This window comes from Capricornis sumatraensis, chromosome 2 (assembly GCF_032405125.1).
Source record: "Capricornis sumatraensis isolate serow.1 chromosome 2, serow.2, whole genome shotgun sequence".
NCBI classification, from domain to species: Eukaryota; Metazoa; Chordata; class Mammalia; order Artiodactyla; family Bovidae; genus Capricornis; species Capricornis sumatraensis.
Genome location: NC_091070.1, coordinates 135254384 through 135279228, shown reverse-complemented (window position 1 = coordinate 135279228; position 24845 = coordinate 135254384). Strand labels below are relative to the sequence as shown.

Genomic DNA, 24845 nt, shown 5'->3' with positions numbered 1-24845 from the left:
CGCCGCCGAATGCCTACGCCGCGGACACCTGCAGCCGGGCGCTCCCGCCCACCCCCGCAGGCGCCGCGCCACACCCCCGAGCCCGAGCCCGGCGCTCCTTGGATACGCCGAGCCGGGCCTCTCCGCACCCATAGGCTGGCCGCTTGTCCTTCTTCCCCGGCCCTCTGCTCATTGGCTCGCGTCGCCTCCGGCTTCGGGGGTCCTGGATTCGGATGCCAAGATGCGGGACTGATTGGCTGGAACGTGGCAAGAGACGGTTGAGGTCATCCCCCGCTCGCCCCGCGTCTCCAAGGCCGGGCTTCCAGAGTTAAGAGGAGCTTCCTTCACAAGAATCCCCCCCCGCTCCGTGGCGCCCCGACCCCCCACTACTCTCTCTGGCACCCTCAAGTTGGGGCTGGGTTGGTCCCCTCTTCTCCCCCAGAGACACCCCTAAAATTCCTTTGGGTTGCGGCAGCGCCTGGAAAATTTTCTCAGGGAATCTCTGAGCTCGCTTATCTGGAAAAGGGGGCTCCTTCATGAACCGGTGCTTCTGGTTTTTAACCCCCGCACTTTGGAGCGCCCATTGTCTACTGCAGCAGCCGCCTTGCTGACAAAAGTGAATGCGAATTGTGTGGGCTGAGTCTTGTGAGGCACACAGACATCAGGACATCCGTGACTCACGCAAGCCTGGCGAAATCTCTTCTCACTCACCTTCCTTTTAGGCAGGGAGTTAGGCCAAAACAGGAATTGCTTATTGGTTTTCCCGGAGTTAGAAAGTAGCTTAGACGTTAGGGCCAGGTAAAAGGGTGCAATATAATTGCCCAGTGCCTACTTATTGCGTAAATGCACATTTATCTTTCTCAAAGTACTTTAACCCTGCAGTGAGTGCACGGCACAAGTTTGATTTTCAATATACGATATTCCCTAATTTAGCATCCTGCCTCCAATAAATAAAACAAAATCCCTAAGCTGTTGCCCTCATCGCACAGACTGCAAACATAACTTTACTCTGAAACACGCAGTGCAGGTAAAGCCAGTTCTGGGTTTTCTTCTTACTGACTCCATCCCTTCAGAATCCCAGAGGTTGTTCTGTAAAAGAGGGAACAAATAGAAACAAAATATACAAAACATTATACCCAAATAAAGTCACTAAAAATTACTTTTAACAATTACTGCAGGTAAACCCAAATGATATTTACTGTAGAGCAAAATGAATGGTGCAGTGCCCCCAAACCAACTGTTACATTAAATTAAAATCCTCTAGTCATGTTAATTTGCAAACAAAAATTTACTGTTTTAATGTTTACAAATTTACATTTTGCCGGAACAACCATAGTAAGGTGTGACAAGTGAAAACATAATTTTGAAAGGTAAAATCACTGGAATAGACTTCCAAGTTCTCAGCTACTGAGCTAAGATAAAGCTCCATGAAAACTGGTGAACAATTTGTTCTTTTCCATTAACTACAATGTGTCAGATTTTTAAAATACAGATTATTTTTTAATCTATGCCAAGTAGGGAGTAGATCACAAGGCAGTCAGTTCCAGTAGCATGTGATTAGCTGGAGAGAAAAGACAGGCTATACAGGAATATTTCTTTGTTTGGGCCAGTACATGAATGGTCTATTGTCTTTCTGTCTGAAAAGAAAAAAGCCAACTCAACAGTGCCATCTCCTGGAGAAATCACTAAATACCCCACTAGTTAACATTGTATCACTGCAGTTACTTAATATATTGCTTTCAGTTTTCATTATATGCTTACAGAATATGTTGCCTTCTTCAAACTGTACTAGCTGCTGGGGACATGGTACCTGGCATATGGCACTCAGTGTTTGAGTTAATGAATTATTTCAGTATTTCACTTTCGTCTGACACAGGCACTAAATACAAAAGTTGCACTGTCAGATCTCCTTTGTGAAATACCACAGCTAAGATCTTACTTGCAAGACTAAAATATGTAAATTTATCCTATTACTAAAACCATACTATTCTCCAAGATAAATCCTAAAGCAGAAAGATGAATTGAAAGCAGGTACACATCACACAACCATTGTTTTTGTTAATAAGATTATGTCTCTTCTATTTAAAGACACACAAAAAATTTAAACATTCTGCAGAAAACTGCAGTCAATCTCTTCCAATAATTCTGTAATTGGGATTACAGAGGGAATGAATTTTGTTTCACCAGTACAGTGTAAGCTGAAGCTGAGAGCTACTTTATTCCTTAGTATTTTTTTCTTCCCTACATAATATATATGATTCCAAGACACAACTTCACCTCCCCCTAAAGCATGTTTAGTCCATTGCTGCATTAATCTACACTGAGTTAAAATAGGTATTTATTGTCTAGTTCTCCCTACTAGAAGCTTTACTGGAGCTCAGACCATACCTATACCACAGCTCTATCTCCAGTGCCTAAAACCTTACTATATTTTTAGTACTCTATTTGCTAAATCTGAATAAATAGTAGTTGAGATGATTTTTCAATGGTATTTCCTATTAGGATTTAAGAAGTGAATGTGAGAGAAACTAATCTCATGATTATGCTATATTTAATAAATCACCAGAACTGTCTCCAGAACACTGGTGACAATATACCTCTAGTTCCCTATTTTCTTTACGTGTGTGTGTCTCAAGCAAAGCTTTTTTCTCAAATGTTTCCCATCATTGCAGTTTCCAAATGTATGTAAGGACACGTTTTTTGCTGAAAAAAGGTATGAATTTAATATGAATTCAGCGTATTCAAATAATCAGAATTTTACATCAATAGAGGAAAATTTCCCAGAAATATTAATGAAAATAATACATAATCAATTATGCATTATTCACATATGGATTAGTCATGTTGTGGATAGTATATTCTCAAATCTCACTGAGGTTTCCCTCTTACTCAGTAGGTATCTAGGCTTCTCATACCTGGCACTTTAAAAATTAAGAGCTGATGATTTAAAACCAGAAAAATCTGTGTTCAAGTCCCAAGAGCTTAGTTTTTTGTGTCTATGGTCACACATCCTTAGATTTCTTCACCTATTAAGTATGATGTTATAAGTAAAGATACCTACTTCACATGGCCATTTTTTAGGCTCCAACAGATTGATTCTTTAAATAATCTCAACCAGTCAGATAATGGCAGCTCTAACAGGGAAAATTCATAGTATATTTCAAAGTCTAATGTAAACTACTTCTGAATTTAATCCACTTTTGATTGCCAGCGAAACCAAGATCATGAATTCATTTCTTTTATAGTGACTGACTTCATAAAAAAAAAAATCTCATTCCAAATGATCTATTAAGGCACAAGAACTAGTGCAACATTGTAGCTGGGTTATTCCAAGCCATTAGTATTTTGGGGAGGACCTCAAAACACGTTCTTTTTGATGGTCAGTTAGTAGCATCTTCTTCATGTAAGGAAAGCAGCAAAAATACCCATTTACTCAAGAAAAACTACAGAACTGAAATGGGTTCACAGTAGTAGTAATATCTATTATACGTGAGGAGTTGGACCAGCTGGAAGTTCATCTGTCAACACCAAGGAATTGATAATAAGTTGATTCTGTTGTAGAGAGCCACCGAAACAATTTTAGAATATTCTGGTAGGATAGGGCTGTTAATACCACCATCCTTTTTGCCCCTAATATAAGCATTTTATACACAAGACTGCATTAGAAGAGAATAGTCTATTAACAAATATTTTAAATTTTTCTTTATTTCAGAACCGCCTTTATGTACAGACATCATAAAAAAATGCACATACACTGGAGATTTCCCAAGGAACTGGAGCTGGAAATAAAAGTTAAGGGTAACTAGAAGAACTAAAATTGTCCCCAAGAAATTCTACGGATCACACTTCCTTAAATGTCCTTGATAACCTCTTCAAGTTCTTCCTTTGTGAACATGTGGAAATTCTGGCCAGGCTGCACTGTGGCTAGCTGGAAAGAAAACAGAGAAGGGTTAATAAACTGGGCTCGACTACCTGCTTTAGTCCTCGCATGGTCAGGAGCTGTTGGTGATGCAGCTGTTCATTAGGAACTAAGGGATCTGCTGTCCCAGGGATAGCCTTTCCAGCAGCACGTCCCTAAAATAGCTCTCTGACTCCAAAATAAAAACTCTTATTGACCAAATTTTCTATTTTGAGGTTAACCAACCACATAATAGTTAACCAAATGCCTGGCGTCATTGTCACTTGTTGAGATTACTTCAACAAGGATCACAAAAGCAGCAGTAAATTGGGGTCAAACATTTTTCTGTTGAAGATTTCTTTAGACAGGTTAGATTCTGAAATAGACAAGCATATTCACACACTTGCAAGTTGAGCTTGTGTGTGACCCTGGGATACTTGGACACCCTGTGCCTCAATTTATATTGGGATAATGGAGATAATAATAAGAATAGCACCCAGCTCATACGATTGCTGCTGTTGTTCAGTTGCCAAGTCCTGTCTATGTGTCAATCCATGTAAAATGCTTAGAATAGTGCTTAAAACATTATAATAAGCACCACTTAACTATTATTGTTGGGTACTATTTTCTATAAAATTGTCTATATGCTAACTTAGTAAGAAAAAGGTTTGTTTTGTTTTTTGAAAGGACTGGCCATGAAAAGATCCCATTAACACTGACAATAGGAAATCAGCTGTGACTCAAGGTATTTGTAAAATCCAGCAGTCAAGGTTACAACATATTTAAGCAATATAAGACCAGGGGCAGGAGATGGTTAGTTTCAAATTTAATCAAATCCCCAGGTTTCCCATCATCTCTACTGACAACACAGTCCCATGTTCTAGGGCAATACTGAGGAATAGGGGCAACTTCATTTTTGCTTTCAGCTTTTGTGTTCGAGATGTCATTCCCTTATATTTTATTTTTTAACTTTAAAATTAAACATAGTAGGGCATTTTTTGAGTAATATTCACTACTAGTATTTAGTATAATTTGAAAACTGGCAAAAATCAGCCCATCCAGTTCCATGATATGAACATGAAACTCTGCCTCAACTACAGGTAAAATTTAGAAAAAGACTATGACTGCACATCTCAAAACACCTGAAGATCTAGTCTAGGGACAAACTAAAAAAACCCTGCAGTCTCCACTAGATTCTCCTAAAAGATCTATCCAAGTACCTGAAATGTCAGAAGAGTCCCAAACACATTTGTAAAATATATGTCAAATAATTTATTGATGTCCATATAGACCGTAAGTTCTATTTCAAGGAAATGAAAACATATAAACACTTCCCTTACGGACATGAGGACAGGGAGATACAAAGTCAATAAACCAGAGGAGAGTGAGGGGCTAGAGTTTTTTGTCAAGTCACCGATGGCACACAAGCTAGTCCTCCTCAATCATTACAAGGGCTAAAAACCAGAAAACTGGGTAATCCTGAATTAGAATAGTCCCGTAAAACCAGGCTGCAAATCAATACTAACAGGACTTAAACCAAATACTGCTTTCAGAAAGGTACTCATCACTAGATGAGTAAAAATAACCCCTTGCATTTACATAATGATACATTTATTTACATAATGAATATGAAAGCTACTTTTCTATTCATCTCACTTTCAAAAAACCTCTGTGAGGTAGATAAAAGAGTTATTTTCTTTTAGTGATGTGATCAATAATTAACTGCTAAGCACCTGTGTATAAGTTATGGTTGTACAAGGCACTACAGATCCAAAGATTAAGTCTGTCACTAAGGGTTACAGAGGTCAAATGCTTTTAATGTCAGATAAGGGTTGTAACAGAGCCTGGCACACAGAGAAAGGGACAAAGGAGTAATCTAGAGAGTCCAGGAAGGCTTCAAGGACAGCAATCTGAAGTAGCAGAGGGCAGGCTGAATATGCAAATACATAAAAGCCTGAAACAAGATGATGTATTTGCAAAACTGAACGTAATTCTGAATGGCTAGAGCAGAGGTTGCATATGAGATGTGACATAAGGGAGAGATACTAGGAGTGAGAGCTCACAGAGACACAGTATATTAAAGTGGTTAAAAGTACACATCCCCAAATAAGGCCCCCAAAATGACAAGTTTTAGAAGTGTCGAAAATCTGAGGTATCTGCTTCGGAAAAAGTCATATAGTAAGTCTTAAAAATGACCAGGAAAATCTGATAAGAGGAGTTATGTTAGCAAGGGACAGTCTCGAAAATAACAGAAACCAATGGCAGTGATTGAGGAATAAATGAGAGGTGGGGCAATTCAAACCTTGACCCCACCATTTACCAATGCTATTACTCTGGGCAAGGTCCTACCTTCTCAAAGACTCAGTTTCTTCCTCTGTAAAATGGAAATATGAACACCTATCCCATAGGGCTACTGTGAGGATTTAAAGATAACTGCATGTGAAATTGTTTTTTCTTTGCTTGTGCATGCGTGCTCAGTCATGTCTGACTCTTTGCAATCCCATGGGCTGTAGCCCACCAGGCTCCTCTGTCCATGGGATTATCCCAGCATGAATAACGGAGTGGGTATCCATTTCCTCCTCGAAAGGATCTTCCTGACCCAGGGATCGAACTGCATCTCCTGCACTGGCATGCAGATTCTTTACCACCGAGCCACCAGGGAAGCCCTGGTCCCAGCACACTTGCTATTGAAGCTTCCGATGTATGCTCAGTTGCATCCAATTCTTTGCGACCCCATGGACTGCAGCCTGCCAGGCTCCTCTATCCATGGAAATTTCCAGGCAAGCATACTGGAGTGGGTTGCCATTCCCTTCTCCAGGGGATCTTCCTGACCCAGGGATTGAACCTGTGTCTCTTGCATCTCCTGCATGTAAGATTAGCAATTTTTAATTGCATGTAATGATAATTTCAGGTAAAATTAACCTAACAGGTTAAACATATGCCTTAAGAGGTGTGAATTATTGTGACAGGAAAAGAAGTTTGGAATTTATCTTGCAGACAGTAAGAGTCACAAAAAGACTTTTTTAGCAGCTGGCTGCCCATATGTGTGTGCTGTGCTCAGTCATGTCCAGCTCTTTTGTGACCCTATGGACTGTAGCCCTCAGGCTCCATGAGATTTTTCAGGCAAGAATACTGGACTGAGTTGCCATTTTCTCCCCCAGGGTATCTTTCCAACCAAGGAGTCAAACCAGTGTCTTCTGCATCTCCCACATTGGCAGATGGATTCTTTACCACTAAGCCACATGGGAAGACCCCTAGAAAAGACTTTTTTAAAGTGGAGAACAATCAAGGTTAGCTACGCAATTCAGAAAATCCACTTCGGTAGCACAATGAAGTAGCAGGGGAAATGGAATGAAAACGAGGAGGGCAAGACTAGAAGCAGGAAGACTAGTTAGGAAATCTCTGAGAATATGCAAGGCAGCAGAAAAATGAGAGACTGAACAAGAGAAGGCCCTGGGAGAAGGGATGAAGAGGCACTGATATGAGAGTTATTTAAGGAGGCAAAGGCACAGATCAGTGAAGACAAAGGGAGGCCAATGTCTTCAAGGCTTCTGCTGTGAATGACAGGTACACTAAAGGTGTCCAGGATTAGAAATACGAGAAGGGGAAATGGTTTTCAGGAAAAACGACAGGTTTTAGAAGTGTTGAAAGTCTGAGGTGTCTGCTTCAGAAAAAGTCATATAGTAAGCCTTAAAAATGACCATGAAATCTGATTAGAGGAGTATGTTAGCAAGGGACAGTCTCGAAAATAACCGAAACCAATGGCAGTGACTGAGGAATGAATGAGAGGCGAGGCAGTGAGGACAATGGATAGACGCATCGTCTAGCAACTAAAGGTTAAAGAAGACAGCTAATAGCAATAAAATGTAGCAGGCTCTTGAATCTCAAAATTATGAAGCTAAGTGGAAGCAGTGAGACACAGAAAGAATACACACTGTAGATCCACTTATAAGAAATTCTAGAAGATGCACAACAAACCTGTAGCGACAAAAAGCAGATCAGGAACTAAAAAGGGGCATAAGGGAACTTTTGGGGATGACAGAGATGTTCTGGATCTTGATTGTGGTGGTAGACACAAGGGTAATTCATTTGTCAAAATTCACTGAACTATAAACTTAAAATAGGTCCCCATTATAGCATGTACATTATACCTCAACAAAGTTGATCTTTCAAAAAGGATACTAAGTACAGAGAGAGGCTGACAAAGGTAAAGTTTAATATTTTTATTTTTCTCAAGAAAGATTCATTGGAAAAGACCCTGGGAAAGATTGAGGGTAGGAGGAGAAGGGGTAACAGAAGATGAGATGGTTGGATAGCACCATCGTCTCAATGAACATGAGTTTGAGCAAACTCTGGAGATAGTGATCAACAGGGAAGCCTGGCGTGCCGCAGTCCACGAAGAGTTAGACATGGCTTAATGACTCAACAAGTTATAAACATAATTGAGAAACTGAGGACAAATACCTGTTCTAATAGGTTTGGTTGAAAATTGGTGATGGGAAGAGAAAGACAAAGGAATAACCAAGATAATGTTTTCAAGGGGATGTCAATCCAAATTTCAGCTGGGAGAACTTTTATAAATTATTATTAACTGCATTATGCATTTCAGAATCAAGAATATGCCACTGAGCCTATAACTCAACAATAAAAAACCAAACAACCCACATTAAAAATGCGCAAAGGATTTGAACATTTCTCTAGAGAAAATAAGGGGCTTCCCAGGTGGCTCAGTGGTAAAGAATCCAAGCAAGCCAAATGCCCCCAACCCCCACATCCCAACTCGAATCAGATCGTCCGACCTTTAGGCCAGCCCCTTGTCCTGGCATCGTTTTGCCCCTTTCCCTGTAGCCACAGAACCTGTCTCTACTGGTGACAGACTGATAACAATACTCTCCATTCTTCTGGCTATAACCCGTCAATCCTCCTTCAGAGGTTTAATTCAAAAATACATTTTCTCAGTCCATGAAGAGTACAGCTGAAAAGTATCCTGGTTAAGTGCTGACTAGTTTAACTGATTTGTGATTCCAGCCTCAGTTGGCCTCTAAGTTTTTCTGAATTAAAACATACGTACATACCATGCCTCCAAGGGTAACCACTATCCTGACTTTTTACAACAATTTGTGATTCCAGCCTTAGCTAGTATTTTAATGTGATTCAGCAATCCTTTTACTCATCCCTGTCTTTTCTCTTCCCTATTGAAAACACTTTTCCAAATATTTCCCATTCTTCTTCATTTCACTGTTGCATTCACCCACCCTCAGAAGGTGATCTCACAATCACCAGGGAAATATAATCCCTCTCTCCCAATTAATTTCCGAACTTACCTTACCTTATCGTTACTTCCTTTCTTCCTGTCTACTCTTAGGATGCTAAATTAGGGCTTTCCGGATCTAGTCCATGCCTCTCCAGTGTCCTCTCTTATCATCTCCCCACCTTACACACATCTCACACTCCAGCAATAAGGCAGAATCCTCAAGGTTCCCTGTGATGCCCGATGATGTTCCACATGTGCTGCTTCCTCTTCCAGAATTCCACTCTCTTCTCCCTTTTCCAAACATCACTTCTTCCAGGAGCCTTTCCTAATGTCCCAGTGTAAGTTATATGTTCCCGTGTCAATCCGTTCTTATCGCTATTACCGAAGTATCAACCCAAGCTGCAATCACCTGTATGTCCTCTATACCACACAGTATACTATTAACACTTAAATTGGAACTGGACTTTGTGTGTCTGTATCCCTGGCATCTTCCGATACATAGTACCTGGCATGTAACGGGTATTTATATAATGCTGAATCACTTCTACTTTCCAAAATGAACTCCTTCATTTGTACCATGTCTTCTCTCTCAAGAAATTTCCCATCACTAACTTCTGCTTTAAATTCTTTTAACATTTTTTCTATTCTCTTGCTTCTTTTCAGACTATAAAAGTATTTTCTAGTCTTTCTGTATCCTTAAAAAGACAAAAATCCTTTTCCTTAATGCTGCCTGCTGCTGCTGACATCAATGTCTTCTTGAGAAGGCAGCATATTCTTATTTTGTCCACTCCATCACTCCCTTTCCTTCTTTAGCTCATCGAACTTCGGCTTCTGCCATTACTACTTTACTAGAATTGCTTACTCAATGGAAACCAATAATTTCTTAAGGACTGAGCATATAAAAATGTGACTGTCTTGACCTATTTAACCTTTAGCAATGAGAGCTATGATATCTGAATAAAAATCAGTAAAACAGAAAAGTACCTCTATGTTAGTTGCATTCAGCTTCTCCTCCATTACTTGTTTGAGGATTATGAGTGAAGACTTGATGGCTTCTTTCAGTGTCATAGACTTGAAACAAAGAGGGTAAGAAGAGTAGCCATTAATCGTATATAACTCGTCTTTCCTACACAGATCCCCCTTGTAACTCTCATCTTTCTGAAAAAATGATTCAGCAAATATTAATAAATCAAACATCTTAGTAAGTATAGTACATTATCTGTAGAATTCAAGTAAGTGGTATATTTGCCACTTACTTGTAGAGTACATTTATTCAGAGGGAAAAAAAGCCTTATTTTGAACCAGAATAAAGTCCTCAACTTTAATACAGTAAGTGATCTTTGAAGGAGAAAGAGTTAAACTTCTCCAGTCCTTGTCTTTTAATTTAAAAACAAGAAAATAATGGTGATATCCTATGAATAATTCCCAAATGATCTAGAAGGTAGCCCAATGGTTTAGAAAATCTGCTCTTTTCTTACCCCCCTTTATACTTAATTTCCTGCACATGTAAAAGCAATGCTATGAAGGGTTGCTATAAGCAGACATCCCTGTATGAACCACCTGAATGACAAGTATAGCAGTCTTCAGCCACTACAATGGGTCACCCAAAACCAAATCTTCCATCCCACAAAGGTAAAAAGCCCACTTGCTTGAAGAGCCAGACTAGTCAATATAAAATGCTAAGTAAAGCTATGAAGATAAAGGATAAGCAAATTGTGGTATTATTTATACCATGGTGTATCACTCATCAATAAAAAGAAACTATTGAAATGTTCAAGAACATGAACATATCTCAAAAACAGTATGTTGAACAAAACGCAGACACAAAAATACAAAGTGTATGACTGTATTTATAAAAAGGCCAGACAAAACTAATCTACAAATGTGGCTGAAAGGGAGGGAGAGACTGACTGGAAAGGAGGCAAGCATTTTGGGATGGGATGATGAAAGTGTTCTATATTTTAAGTGGTGATTACCAGTGTATATACAATCATCAAAATTCACAGAACTGAACTCTTAGGTCTGTACATTTTATTGTATGTAAATTCTACCCTGATTTTCAAAATAATAATAAAGGCATGGGAATGCTTAATTACCTTGTGGTAAACTTCTTGCAAGGAGCTCTGGGCACCCTCTGAAGCAGAGCCAATTGCTCGAGCATCACACTGTACAAAGGTTCCAGATGGGTCCATGTGAAACCTGCAAAACCACCAGAAAGAAGAGGATTAAAATGCTTAAGAAATGGTGATATTTTCCATTACAAACATCTCTCTAAAAAATATAAATGCTTGGCCCTGCAGCCAGGAAATACCAAGGCATACATCCAAAAGACATCCCATGGCTGGAGAAATCAGATCTTTAAAAAAGTGTTTAAGAAAACAATAATTTCCTTTGGGATTTAGAGAATTACATATAAATATACTCTACACATACAGTATATATAAATATGACACTTATGTATGACTATCCAAACACCATTTGAGGATAAGGATCAAATAAATATTCGCAAGCAAGGCTCTAAAACATATCTTGACTATAGTAACAAAGTTACTTCTCCTTTCTTTCCAGAAGTGGCACTGGTTCCAATAGGGGTGCTCTTCATAAAATCCCCCAATTTGTCTTTGTGTAAGTAGACCAGAATCACTCAACTTTATAGAATTAGAAGCCCTTCATTTTTACAACTCTATAATAATCTTTCTCAGTTGATAAACAACCAATCCCATCCCAAATTATAAAAAAGTCTCCCGAAAAGGAATCAGGAGGAAAATGGCAAAACGGTACTTACAGTTGGGGTCCCTTTTCATCAACTCCTCCAAATAACAGGGCTACTCCAAAGGGACGGGACTAGAACCACAAATCAGAAGATATTAAGGTCAACAGCAGTGAAGTAAGAGGGCAAGAAGACCAGGGAAAGACACGCTCCGAGGACAGACATCCTAAGTCCCACAGGGCAGCCAGACAGCTTGGCGCAAACACCACACTCACCATGGCACCTGGGTCTGCGTCTTCTTCTCCAAACTGGAGCGCCAGATTCGACACAGCCTGAGTCACACTCTCCACGGTCATGGTCTCATTGTAGGTGAACCAATGGTTCTAAAAGAAGAGCAATGCATGGTTTACCTTTCACAAGACGGGCGTTAAAAGTAGCCTACCATCTAACTACACACATCCCTTTGAACTGTGGTTAAAAACTGCAGGCTCAAGCTCGGGTGTGTTTTCCTTAACACTAAACTCAAATGTTTGGGACTGCATGAGAGGAAGAGGAATAGCTCTGGAAATAAAGTTATACCAAAAGGACTCTGGGCAATGATGGCTAGAGGATCGCTCCCTTGAAAAACAGCTAACCCCTCAAAGAACCAAATTTAGTCTCTTTACAAAGTGAAAGTTAATAGCTGAGTGCCACTTTCCCTCAAAGACTCTATTTTATTATTCTGCTGGTTTAAAGTGAATGACTTATTCTTACATAAGTACTGACAGCAAACTTGCAAATAAGCACAAAGAATTTTTACCAATCAGGTTTTTTTTTTTCCCCTGACCAGTCTACTCTACAGGTAGTAAGAACTCAGTTAAAAAAAAAAAAAATCAGTATTCCTAAGCAGCATTTATCACCTGGTACATATAATTACTCACCACAGGAGAGCTGTCATTGCAAGCCTAGCAGCAAAGGGCAGGTGGGGCAAAACTTCTCTAGCTACCGCTACCTCCTGCTATAGTGCTCCCACAGAAAGTCAATTAGGGAACAGAATGCAGTGCACTGCCTACTTTATATAAGGCAAATCAAGAAAAAGCAAGAGACTGTCAGCACTATTTACCAGGGCTTCCTCAGAGCCGCAATGGTTGGATGGCTAGACTCCCGGCCTCAGAAAGTTACAACCAGCGGTTCTGCTCAAAATCACTCCCAAGAGCGACATCAGATATTAACACAGATAGCTACAGTACAGCCCAGGCAGTTGTATCATCACTAAACAAGGAACCCAAGCATCATGGTGAAAAGGAGAGTTGATGCTGATTTTACCTGTGTCTCCACTCTGGCTTTATCAATTAAAGTCTTAGCATCAGCAATTAGCCCACTCATGGCACAACCTGCAATGTAAAAGCAACAGTGACCCAGTAAGCCAAATCCTTGTAAAACTTTCACCCACTCAGGAAATAACTGAAATTTTGGAGTGAAACCATGGCAGCCAACCAGCAATCCCATAGCACTATACCCACAAGATTAAATGAGCAAGTATCTGCACTGAACACAAGTATAATTATATCACCAACAAAAACCATCCACAGTGACACAGAAGTCCAGCTATTAAGAGAGGAGACAGAGAAGGACAGGTAATCAAACATGAATTGTCATATTTACATACTCAAACATTCCTTTAGCACTCTTTGTAGCCCATGCAAGCACTAACACTCCAACAAGAAAAATAAGGGGAAAAATTTTTTAAATAACTATCTCACTATGAGCTACAGTGGAACACCCTAAAGTAATATAAAAAATCTCACGTCCTAGCCAAACACCAACTAGTTATAGTAGAGATGGCCCAGGAAGCCGAGATTATGGCTATTACTTAACATATCATGACTCAAATCCAAATTTCCAGCCTAGGTCTCACTTCCACAGTTCAGACCTATAAAGCCAAATGTCTCCTTTAATATATCTGCATGGAGAGACCACAGATTCAACTCATTTCCCTTCTTGACTCCATCTTCTTCCCTGGCCCTCATAACCAATCAAAAATCCCAAATTCTATCGATCACTGTCTGATTAGCCTGTCTGGTATTAATCCTTACCTCGCCGATGTCCAGCCACTTCCTTGGCTAAAGCCCTCCTCATCTCTGTATTTAGATTCTGAGCTGGTCTCCCTGCCTTCAGTTTCAGTACCGTTCACTCTACCTTCAACACTACTGTCAGAATGGTTTTTCTAAAATCCTAATCTGATCATGTCACCTCAATGCATACAATCTTTGATGTCAATGCAAAAGGATCAAGTTTAAGCTCTTTTGTATGGTAAAAAGGACTTTCACTCTTTGATCCTAGACTCATTTCTTACCACGTTATACCTCCCATTCATCCCAAATTGCCGGTGCCAAGGTATTTTATATTTTACACCATCACAGGTTTGCTCTTTTCTATACCCTCTTATCACAAAGCTCTCCCCTGCTACACCCAGACACTTACTCGCTTGGTAAACACCTCCTTATCCTTTAGAATTCAGCTCTGCTCAAGCATCACCTTTATGGAATTATGTTCTGAAAGCCTCACTAACACAGGCCCCAGGAAAAACTAAGTATTTCCCCAGTTATACTCCTATTGAACATATGCCACAGTCTTTCTTAATATCTGCTGCTGCTGCTGCTGCTGCTAAGTCGCTTCAGTCGTGTCCGACTCTGTGCGACCCCAGAGACGGCAGCCCACCAGGCTCCCCTGTCCCTGGGATTCTCCAGGCAAGAACACTGGAGTGGGTTGCCATTTCCTTCTCCAATGCATGAAACTGAAAAGTGAAAGTCAAGATGCTCAGTCGTGTCCAAATCTTAGCAATCCCATGGACTGCAGCCTACCAGGCTCCTCCATCCATAGGATTTTCCAGGTAAGAGTACTGGAGTGATGTGCCATTGCCTTCTACATCACTTAACTGCACTGACTTATTTACATGTTTATCTCTATGATTGAACTGCATGCTCCTAGAACACAAAGGACTATGTCTATGTCTCTTTTCTGTGTCCCGGGTGTTTAGCACAAAGTCTGGCACACAGTAGATTGTCAGTTTGTTGAATGAAGTGACCCTGACCTACCTCCAAAAGGCAGATGAGATGGCTTGAGATAGATACAATGTTCTAATCCTTAAAGACTAAATCTCAGTTTCTGTATCTATGAAAGAGATAGTGTCAAGCTTCCTTCGTCACCATGGCATTTGGTTCTGTTGTCTTCAAGCAATTAATTATTTTAGCAATGTTTCATTAATTAGATGAATAGATAGGTGAAGAAAATGTGGGCAGTCAACTAAAATGCCATGCTATAAAGAAGTAGAACTACTGCTTATGTTACAGTGATGCCAGAAGCTACAGGAGGGGAATTTATCAGAGACCTAAGAGGGGAGGAAGGGAAGGCAGGGGGAGATAGAATACAATGATAAATCTGAAAACGGAGGAAGAGTAGCGATCTGAGTCAAAGTCTATTATCTTTATACTCTCTGCACCTTAGTCACTCCGAAGATCTTTAAGAATTTCTCTTTTCTCAGTGGATACCCCTAGCTGCCCACACAATAATTCTGCTCCAGGTGGCCTCCTAATGTTATACATCCATGAAGACCCAGCCATCATAGGGAACTGGCCTATGATTCAACTTTTACATACTTCAATAACGATCACATTTGCCAAGTCTAAATTTGAGGGAAAAAGGAACTTCTGGGAGTAGGTGAATCCTACAACTGCTTCCTACTACCAATATTATGCACAATGGCCTGGAAAGCAACAGCTAACAAGGGAATAAGATGTTCACCTAATGAACCTCCCTTGGAACATCAAGGAAGACTGATGAACTCAGCAAGATCCTACAGAACAATCTTCCTCTACTTCTTACCTATGTGAGCATCAATCTCTACAATTTTCTCAATGCTGCTGGGCTCCATGAGTGGAGAGGTAATTCTCTTCTCCACAGCTAGGCATACACCCTCTGATGTCTGGATCCCGATGGCTGTGGAACCAAGCTAAAGAAAAACAGGTTATGTTATCATGGAGAAGTCAAAGAATAGTCTCACCTACTCACCAGAAATCTCTCTGTATATCTTCACAGGATTGAAGCTTCAATCAGCCATATCTAGTACACAGAGAGAACAGGAGTCCCCTAATAAATAATGTACTATTCCTGTCAGTGACAAGACCATTGATTTACAGAATTCTGTGCTTGTAAAGGGGAAGTTTTATTATAAGGTATTCAAAATGTCTGGAAAACAATCAACTCTAGTGCCAGTTTTTTGGAGACGGGCAGGTTCTAAAATCCTAAACATAGTGGATGAGAAATAATACAACTGTAATGTTGCTTTTGGACTTGGTATCTTTTTACCTCTGCTACCTTGAATTATCCCAAAAGGTGATATCCCTCAAATGTATGTGACCTCCAGAAAAAAAATTTTACTTAAAAAAATTTTTTTAAAAAAGGAAAGAAAGAAAAAGAAATATCACCAACAACATAAAAATCTCTCTCAAGGTCACTAGCAGTCTACAATATAGCTTGATTTCATCCCTCCAGCTGCACAACACCATCCTAGTCACCCACCCTTCATCTCACATCTGCAAAATGGGGGTAATAATATCTATCCATCAAGAAGGGTAAACACACTAATACATAAAATACTTAAAATGGCAACTTGCACATAATAAACGAGCAACAGATGTTAGCTGTTTTATGTGCCAAGATGACTTCAACAGCCTCCTACTTAGTCTCCCCATCTTTAATCTCCCTCCCAATGCATTGTTCATGGATAGCCTAACTGATACAATAATATGCTATTTTCATTATACTTCTTCTGTGAAGAACCAATGTCTCCCTATACTGCCTACACATAAAATCCAAGCAAGCTTCCAGAGTTCTCAAAACCTAACCATACTTTTCTCTTCCAACTTTATTACGCATTATCCTCTAACCAGATCCCCCTGTTGCAGCCAAATCCATTTTCTCATGCCATGTCATCCCCTGCATCTGCACCTCTGCCATGCCGTCACCCCTGGAATATACGCTTCCCTTTTCCAATCCAAATCCCACCCCATCATTCGTAACGTCTCCCAGGACTATATGTGCTCGCTTCTCTAATTAATCATTTTTTTCACTTAGTTCTACAAAGCAATGACTGTCAGTGTGAGCATCAGGTTCCTGGAGTCTGTTATCGCAAAGTATTTGAATGAATTTCATGAATCATTGTGCACAACATGCTTTCAACACATATGCAGACTGAATGATCATGGCTCATACATATCTGTATTACTTTTCAAATGTACAAAGTTATGACCTTATTTTTTGTTGTTGTTGAGTCACTAACTTGTGTCCGACTTTTTGGGACCCCATGGATGCACGCCAGGCTCCATGGGGCTGTCCAGACAAGAATACTGGAGTGGGTTGCCATTACATTATTTAGAAGTGTTACTAAATGTATATACCTGCTTTTCATTGTATATTTTATTAATCCACAGTACATACATAACTGCAGGAAATGAACTGCCAAAGAATTTTATGTAAAAAATGAATGCTCTTACTTCTGAATAAAGGTGTAGACTGAATATGTACATTAGCTCCACTCCTTCCCCAAGCCTGAGGATAGGAGATTAAAGGGCTTAACCATGGGTAGGATAAACATACTAGGACAAAGAGAAAGGCAAAGCCACAGAAACAACAACATTTTCAAAAAAGAAGGTGGGGAAGTGATAATTTACTTAGCAGACACAAGAAACCCAAATCCCCAGCTAAGTAAAGAAAGTACAAAAGCAACATGATTTATATCACAGGACCACCCCACTACTGGTGCTCAAAAAGGGAATGATGGCAACAAGGATCTCTGGGAATAGAAGCGGAACAGCTAAAAATTACAAGATTAGTTCAGTGTGTGCTTAAGAAACAGATTTCTAGATCCCTTACCCCACACTGTAAAGCTAGAGTATGCCCCCCACTCCCACTCTTGCAGACGACTCTGGAAAGCATAAAATGAGGGTGTGTCTACATTGGAGGACACCAAGCACGTTCAAAGGTAGGAGTACTACTGTCAAAACAAGGGGATTAAGTAAAAATTGACAAGCTTAATGTTACAAATCCCAGCCTTCTTCCCCTACACTGCTCTCGGAAGTGAGTAGCCAAAAATACCCTTCAGGCATGATATGAGAAGAGGCAGTTTTCTCTACAGTAGGAGTTTTCAAATTTTCTGATCCAAATCTACATTAAGAAATACATTCTACATCAAGGACCAAAATGTACAAATAGATACAGAGAAACAAATATAATAGAAACAAAGTTTCATGAAAATAAGAACAGAAATCACCAACACTCTGGGCAAGGCATCCTGAAATCCATTGCTCCATTCCACTTAAAAAGAGAGATGCTCCTACTACCTGCTAATTTGACCCAATGCCCACTAATTCAAGATCTGCAGTTCAAAAAAAAGTATCTAAAGAATCTAGCTAGTTTAAGGGTTAAAAAAAAAATCTAAAAAAAAAAAATTTTTTTTAACCCTTGAAGAATTAAAGGATTCTTAATTCTTTAATAAAGCAGACATGAGAAATCCAAATTCTAAGCTAAGCAAAGAAAGTCCAGAAGCAACATGATTTATATCATATCATTTTAAGGATAAAATGATAAAACAATGCAGGAGGGAGTTAAAGGAAGATGACAACGGAAGATCCTAAATGCACAGCCATGCCACAGGCCCAGAGAATCAGTCAGGCTGAAGCAGGTCAGAGGCTCAAAGATTTCTTAAGAACTTTTAAACGGTATACTTAACGTGCCTGGGTGTTTTGAAAGGATATGCATAACTTGGAGAACTTGGGGATGAATTATTGATATTTACATACCAAATCAGGCAAATTTTTAAAGAAGAATTATTAACTCTCAGGAAAACAATATTGTGAGGAAACAGAAAAACAGCTCAGGTAGCTGGTCCATCATTTTCTGCCCACTATCTATTACAATGCTTCCACCTTCACTTCTACACCTTCAACTAAGAATCTGCTTTGCCCTTTTCCAGACTGTCATACAACCATTTCCCCCAAAATACACTTTTTAGAAAAGGTAATTTAGAGGGAAGCACAACAGTTCTCTTCAAATATGTGGGCAATTGTCTTACAGAAGAGGTTTAAACATCCTGTATGGTTCAAGGGTAAAACTACGGCCAGTTGAAGCAAATTTCATGAAGCTAGACTCAATTCAATACAGGATAAATTTCTAACCATTATGACCTATTTTCAAACAGAATGAGCTATCTAGTGAGAAAATATTCTGTCACTAGAACTACAAAAACAACCTGTTTGGGGATGTAAAGGTGATTGAAACGAAGAGCTGGACTAGATCAGTAATTCTCAACCCTTGCTAGACACTAGAATCACCGAAGGAGTCCTTAAAATACTGATGCCTGGACCTCATTCTCCTCGACCTAACTTAGATTTAAATCAGAATTCAGACTATCCACAATCCAACAAAGAGAAGATCCCACGTAACTAAATTTCAGTATACAGTTTACTTTCTAACTAATTTTTTGAAAACTGGTTTGAACTATTCAATTTTGTTGTTAGATTACAGAACACATCTCTTATTCAGTCCCAAAAATATCTAGTACAAATTGACAAATTTACCAACAAGAATACAGGCGATCAGTTAAATAATTTGTTCAAGATGACAAAATATCTCGCAGGTGCTAACTCAGGAATTCTATACCCCTTTCTTTATAGTTAAGAACATTACAAACACAAACATGTCCTTCCAACCCTACTAAGAAAAAGCTACTTACATAACTGTGAAGCAGTAATTTGTTTAAAAAGCTTTCAAATAGTTGGGACTCAATCTGTTATAAAAAAGTTTAATTGTGCCCAACACTGTAAATCAACTATACTTCAATTAAAATATTTTTATAGTTAACTGTGATTAAAGGGAGATACAGAACATTTTCTAAAGAAATTATTTAAATACATTTACTCCAAATGCTCTGCCAGCAAAGCATTAAACATGAAATTTCAAAAACTATCCCACTTGATACTACTGGATACTATACCTTGATAGCCTCAATGGCATATTCGACTTGAAATAATCTTCCTTCAGGAGAAAAAGTATTCACACCCCTATAATTTAAAGAAAAAAAAGGTATTAAAATTTTCAGAGAAAAGAAAAAAAACACACACAAAAAAACCACATAGAGACATTAAACTCAAGTTCCCTGACATCTAGCTCAGATGTGCATATTGTCATTATTCTCTTTTAACCACAACAATCTTCTATTTTTTGGGTACCTTAACAGTTTTTCAAGAGAATGGAACCTATGTACAGAACACTTCTGTCCCACTCCCAGAGTATCTTCAAACTGACCAAATGACAGTAGGCGACTTTCTGCCTCAAGCCTGAATCAATTTGGAATCCCTTTGGTAAATTCATGCCCCCAAACTATCAGGTAATTCTTAAGAAAATGTGCGTTTATCCTTATCCTCTTTCCATTATGTGCATTTGACATTTCTTTTTAGTAGAAATCAGCCACAGGGACATTTCTCTGTTTATTCGTATGAATTAGTATTGTTATCGGAACAACACACAGATCTGTGTGGTTCCTAAAACCTAACCTGATTAATTCACTCAGTATATTATCTAATTATATGCCAGAATGCTCTTCTCCCTTAAACAATTCCCAACCTTTCCTTGCTCCGGTCTGTTAGAAATTCCTTTGGAGAAGAGGCAGCATAGTATTAGCTATACAAGCTTTCAGCACGTGATGGACACTAAGAATATTTGAACAAATAAAAGCAAATAGTTGTGTTCCTTGGTTTATGGAATCTGGAGTTTACAACATGTAACTATCATGATAAAAAGCAGTGTTTTCAAATTTATCAAAAACTTTCTTCCCCTAAAAGAAATGTGTGTGCGTGTAACTCCCAAACATAAAACAGATAATAAAGGCTGATGTTTACTGCATGTCTACTATATGCCTAGCACTGTTATAATCCTAGAAATGACAGCACACTTAATCCTCAATCCCATGAAGTACACTAAAGCAGATACTATTTTAGAGAAGAGGAAATTGAGACACAAAGAGGTGGAGTAATTTGCCCAAAGTCACTCAGCATATAAGAATCAGAGCTGGAATGAGAATTTAGGCAATCCGACTACAGAGAAGAAGCTTCTAACTATCAGGACTCAAAGGAGAATCTCACCATTCCAGCCTCTCATTTTCCACAGAGGTGCTTTCCTTAAGGTCATTTAAAAGGAAATTTATGACTCTAAAGAACAGTTTTTTAAAAATCACTGAGAGGGAAGTCAGGGCAGAAGATCTGGGATTAAATTCTAGTTGTGTCACCTACTAACTTTCCTTCTCTCAAATGCAAAAAGAAAAAACACCCCCCCTATCCTGCTTCTGTCACAATACAATTGGTATTGAATGGCACAGATTATGAAAGTGAAAGTTTAGTCGCTCAGTCGTGTCCGACTCTTTGCTACCCCATGGACTGTAGCCTACCAGGCTCCTCCGTCCACGGGATTTTCCAGGCAAGAGTACTGGAGTGGGGTGCCACTTCCTTCTCCAGAGGATCTTCCTAACCCAGGGATCGAATCTGGATTTCCCACATGGTAGGCAGACGCTTTACGGTCTGAGCCACCAAATTACTCGGTGAATATGAATACAGTATTTTCGCTCTAATTCAGGAACTTCATCCTGGTGAAGTATTCCCATATCTTCTCTAATATGGGCTCTGCTCTTGGCCCTCTTTTCAAACCTTCCCTGGGTTATTTCATCTATACTAAGCACTAACTACTTCCAAATCTCTATTGCCAGTTTGACCTCTTTCCTCGTTAATCTGAATGTCTTCTGAGTGTTTCCACATGGATATCCCATTAATACCAAACACTTAACACTTTCCAATCTGATATATCTTAAATCCAGTCATCCTTTTCGAAATCGGCTCCACCTGCTGCCATTCCTACTTCATTGTTTACTTTGAAACACCTCCCTGCTCCCAGTTTCCCAAGCGAGAAAGTTCTGAATGACCTGACTCAGTGCTTCCCTTCTCCTGTATTAGTGTACGAGTGCCCAGTCTCTCCAGTCGTGCTGGACTCTGCAACCCCACCGACTGGAGTCCAGCAGGCTCCTCTCTGTCTGTGGGATTTTCCAGGCAAGAATACTGGAGTGGGTTGCCATTTCCTCCTCCAGGGGATCTTCCCGACCAAAGGATGAACCTCCAGCTCCTGCATGGGCAGGCAGATTCTTTACCGCTGAGCCACCTGGGAAGCCCTTTCCCATATTAACCATATGCCAAGTCATATTAATTTAAATCAGTTCCTCTCCCACAGTAACTCAATTCTCCCTTCCATTCTCAATGCCCTCATTACCTTTCACCCAACTATAACAGCCATCTAACTGGTATTGACTCTTTCCTCTAATCCAGTCAATTAGTTTCTATAAATACAATTATGAGTATGTAACTTAAAATGACAATTAATGGCACAAAATAAGACCCAAACCCTTCAACTCAAATTAAAAGCCACCCAATACCTAGCACCAGTGTTTTTCTCTGAACTCCCCCTATTCCCATATGTGCATCGTATGTGCCAGAAGCCTAGAATTTTCCCAAACATGAACTGTGTTTTCTCATGGCCCTTCCTCTGTTCATCTTATATTCTCTGCCTCAAAACTATTAACTCTTACTGCGCATATTTATTAAATTCTTACTCCTGAACTCAGTTTAAATATCAACTCCTTCTAAAGTTTTCCATAATCCCCTTATAATATCAAATGCAACCTCTGTCATTAAAACTCCCGTAGTGTTGATTTCAGCTTCTCTAATGACATGAACACATTTCTGACTTATACTGGAGTTATTTTTGTAAACAGCGTTGGTTTTTTTTCTTTTTTGGCCATACCTCATAGCTTACAGGATCTGTTCCCCCACCAGGGATCCAACCTGCACCCTCAGCAGTGAAAGCCCAGAATTCTAACCACTGGACCACCAGAGAATTTTCCTGTTAAGTAGTTTTTAAAGGACAGTCCCCCATATGAGAACAAGGATCTTGATTTTTGTTCACTGCTGTATGATCAGCAACTAAAACAGTGCCTTGTACACAGCAAGCATTTAAGTATATTAGCCAAGCAGACTATATTTTAGGCATTCTTATGAAGATACAATGAAGGAGGAAATGGCAACCCACTCCAGTATCCTTGTCTGGAGAATCCCCTGGACAGAAGAGCCTGGTGGGCTACAGTCCATGCGGTCGCAAAGAGTCAGACACGAGTAAAGCGACTCAACACAAACGCAGGAAGATACAAAAATGAGTAACACGAAGCAGTTAATAAAGCTGTTAAGTAAATGATCACAAAAACCTTAATAAAGGTTTTCTGATAAGGACAATTTCCATCATACACACCCTTACTCAAAACTGTATCACACAAAGACGATTCTCTTCAATGTTTTAGAAAATACAGACCAACAAAGTCATTTTATAGGACAGTAGAAAAAAAGTCAGTTTTAAAGCCTCACATACATCTTCTGAGTCAGTAAAAATTTTTTTTAGAAGTAGCAGTTCTAAGTTGATAAGACTTTCAACAAGATCAACATATACTTGAGAAGAAATGCAGCTTCTCAAAGCATCTAATAAAGAGAAAACATCTGCCTTTCCTGACCTCAAAATTTTTAAGCAACTTAATAGCTAGCTATGTGAATCATAACTGATCAAAACAGAAACTGAAAGTAAAAATGTCTACAGCATAAGTAGAACAACTTAATATTAACATTCCCAAGCTCTCAAAGTTTTTTTCTTTTAAATAGCTACAACAATCTCACAGCTCTGATTTCAAAAACAGGTTTGGTTTTCGACACACTTAAAGCAACTTCCCTTAAACTTTTTAAAAACTCAAAAAGGCTATTTGAATCAGCATGATGACAAAACTCTTGATAATCACTCTAAATTCCAGTTCCCACAAAATCTGACTCCAGACACTGTGTCTTGGCAAAGCTGAGACTTCCTTCGCTCCTCTGCAGAAACTAAACATCCCAGGACGCCCTACTACAACTCAATCAAAGGAATAGCAGCTTTATTCCCACAACTAAGAAACGGAAAACGAGGCTGTCCTCCTAGAAAGAAAAGGGAGCTGAAATCATCAAACCCATTAAGTGATCCCTAATTGCTTTTTCTTCCAGGTAGAGCGTTTACATCTTTTAAAAGGCAGTCACACTCAGCACAAAAAGAAGGGAAGAGAGAGTGACTCCTAGCCTTCCCCGGGTTAAAGGTCAGAGTTCCGGCCCCACCAGCCTTCTTTTCCGAAGCACAAAGCGGAGCTTCACGCTTCCGCACCGACTTGGGACCCAGCAGTGACTCAGCGGTAGGACAACTGAGGCCGATGGGCACAAATCTAGCCTTGGAGAACACAGCGGACGCCTGGGGAAGGGAGGAAACCCCCTGGCTGGGCCAGAATTCGGGTTCGTGGGGTGCCCCGATGACACGGCAGAACCCAGGCCCAGACCGGGCCCCGCGTCCGCCCACCCGTTACCTGACCCCCTCTCCCCTCCCCCCCAGCCATACAGACCTGTCGTACTCAGACCGGGTGAGAAACATGGTAAGAGCAGGAGAAAGCGGCAGTGGCTACTCCGGGATTCTTAGAGCCAACACGAGTCCACCTGCAACTAACTCACCCACACCGCCACACTGCCAGGGCCACTCTCCCAGCTGCGCGTGCGCTCGCAACCTCTTCAGCCCGCCCTCCCGTACTTGTCTCTTATTGGTTGATCGGAGTTCCCGCCGAGGTGATTGGGCCAACGAGCTAACCCGCCGGGCCTCCGGTGGCCCAGGGTGGGTGGGACAAAGGTCGTTCTTCCGTTTTAAATCGCTAGTGGTTGCCAGGGGCGCTCGGAACTGGAGGCGTGTGGTCAACCTGTTCCAAGATTGTCGACTGGGTAATTTTATGGCGAGCCAGACTGTCTGAACCCTGGTTTAATGGGTCCCTGTCAGAGAGCGTTTGTCCCAGGCTCTCCTCTCTGTCCACCTGCCCG

General features: G+C 40.1%; 1 protein-coding gene across 1 annotated transcript; it reads right to left on the bottom strand.

The window, feature by feature from the left end:
* Positions 1 to 3678: 3678 nt before the first annotated feature.
* On the bottom strand, positions 3679 to 24506 carry PSMA5 (proteasome 20S subunit alpha 5). The gene is made up of 9 exons (XM_068964276.1): positions 24383 to 24506; positions 19874 to 19940; positions 15706 to 15832; positions 13147 to 13214; positions 12117 to 12224; positions 11917 to 11975; positions 11228 to 11330; positions 10116 to 10202; positions 3679 to 3907 (listed from the first exon to the last, which is right to left on the bottom strand). The coding sequence occupies exons 1-9, from the start codon at positions 24409 to 24411 to the stop codon at positions 3830 to 3832; spliced, it is 726 nt and encodes a 241-aa protein (XP_068820377.1). The 5' UTR covers positions 24412 to 24506; the 3' UTR covers positions 3679 to 3829.
* Positions 24507 to 24845: the final 339 nt, after the last annotated feature.

What these genes read in the sequence shown, in the direction of transcription:
- PSMA5 (XM_068964276.1), bottom strand. Translation starts at nt 24,411, where the DNA reads ATGTTTCTCACCCGGTCTGAGTACGACAG. An exon ending in AAGCCAGAGTGGAGACACAG is followed by an intron (nt 12,225 to 13,146) that starts GTAAAATCAGCA and finishes CTCTTCTTTTAG; the next exon opens with AACCATTGGTTCACCTACAA. An exon ending in GATGAAAAGGGACCCCAACT is followed by an intron (nt 11,331 to 11,916) that starts GTAAGTACCGTT and finishes GTGGTTTTGCAG; the next exon opens with GTTTCACATGGACCCATCTG.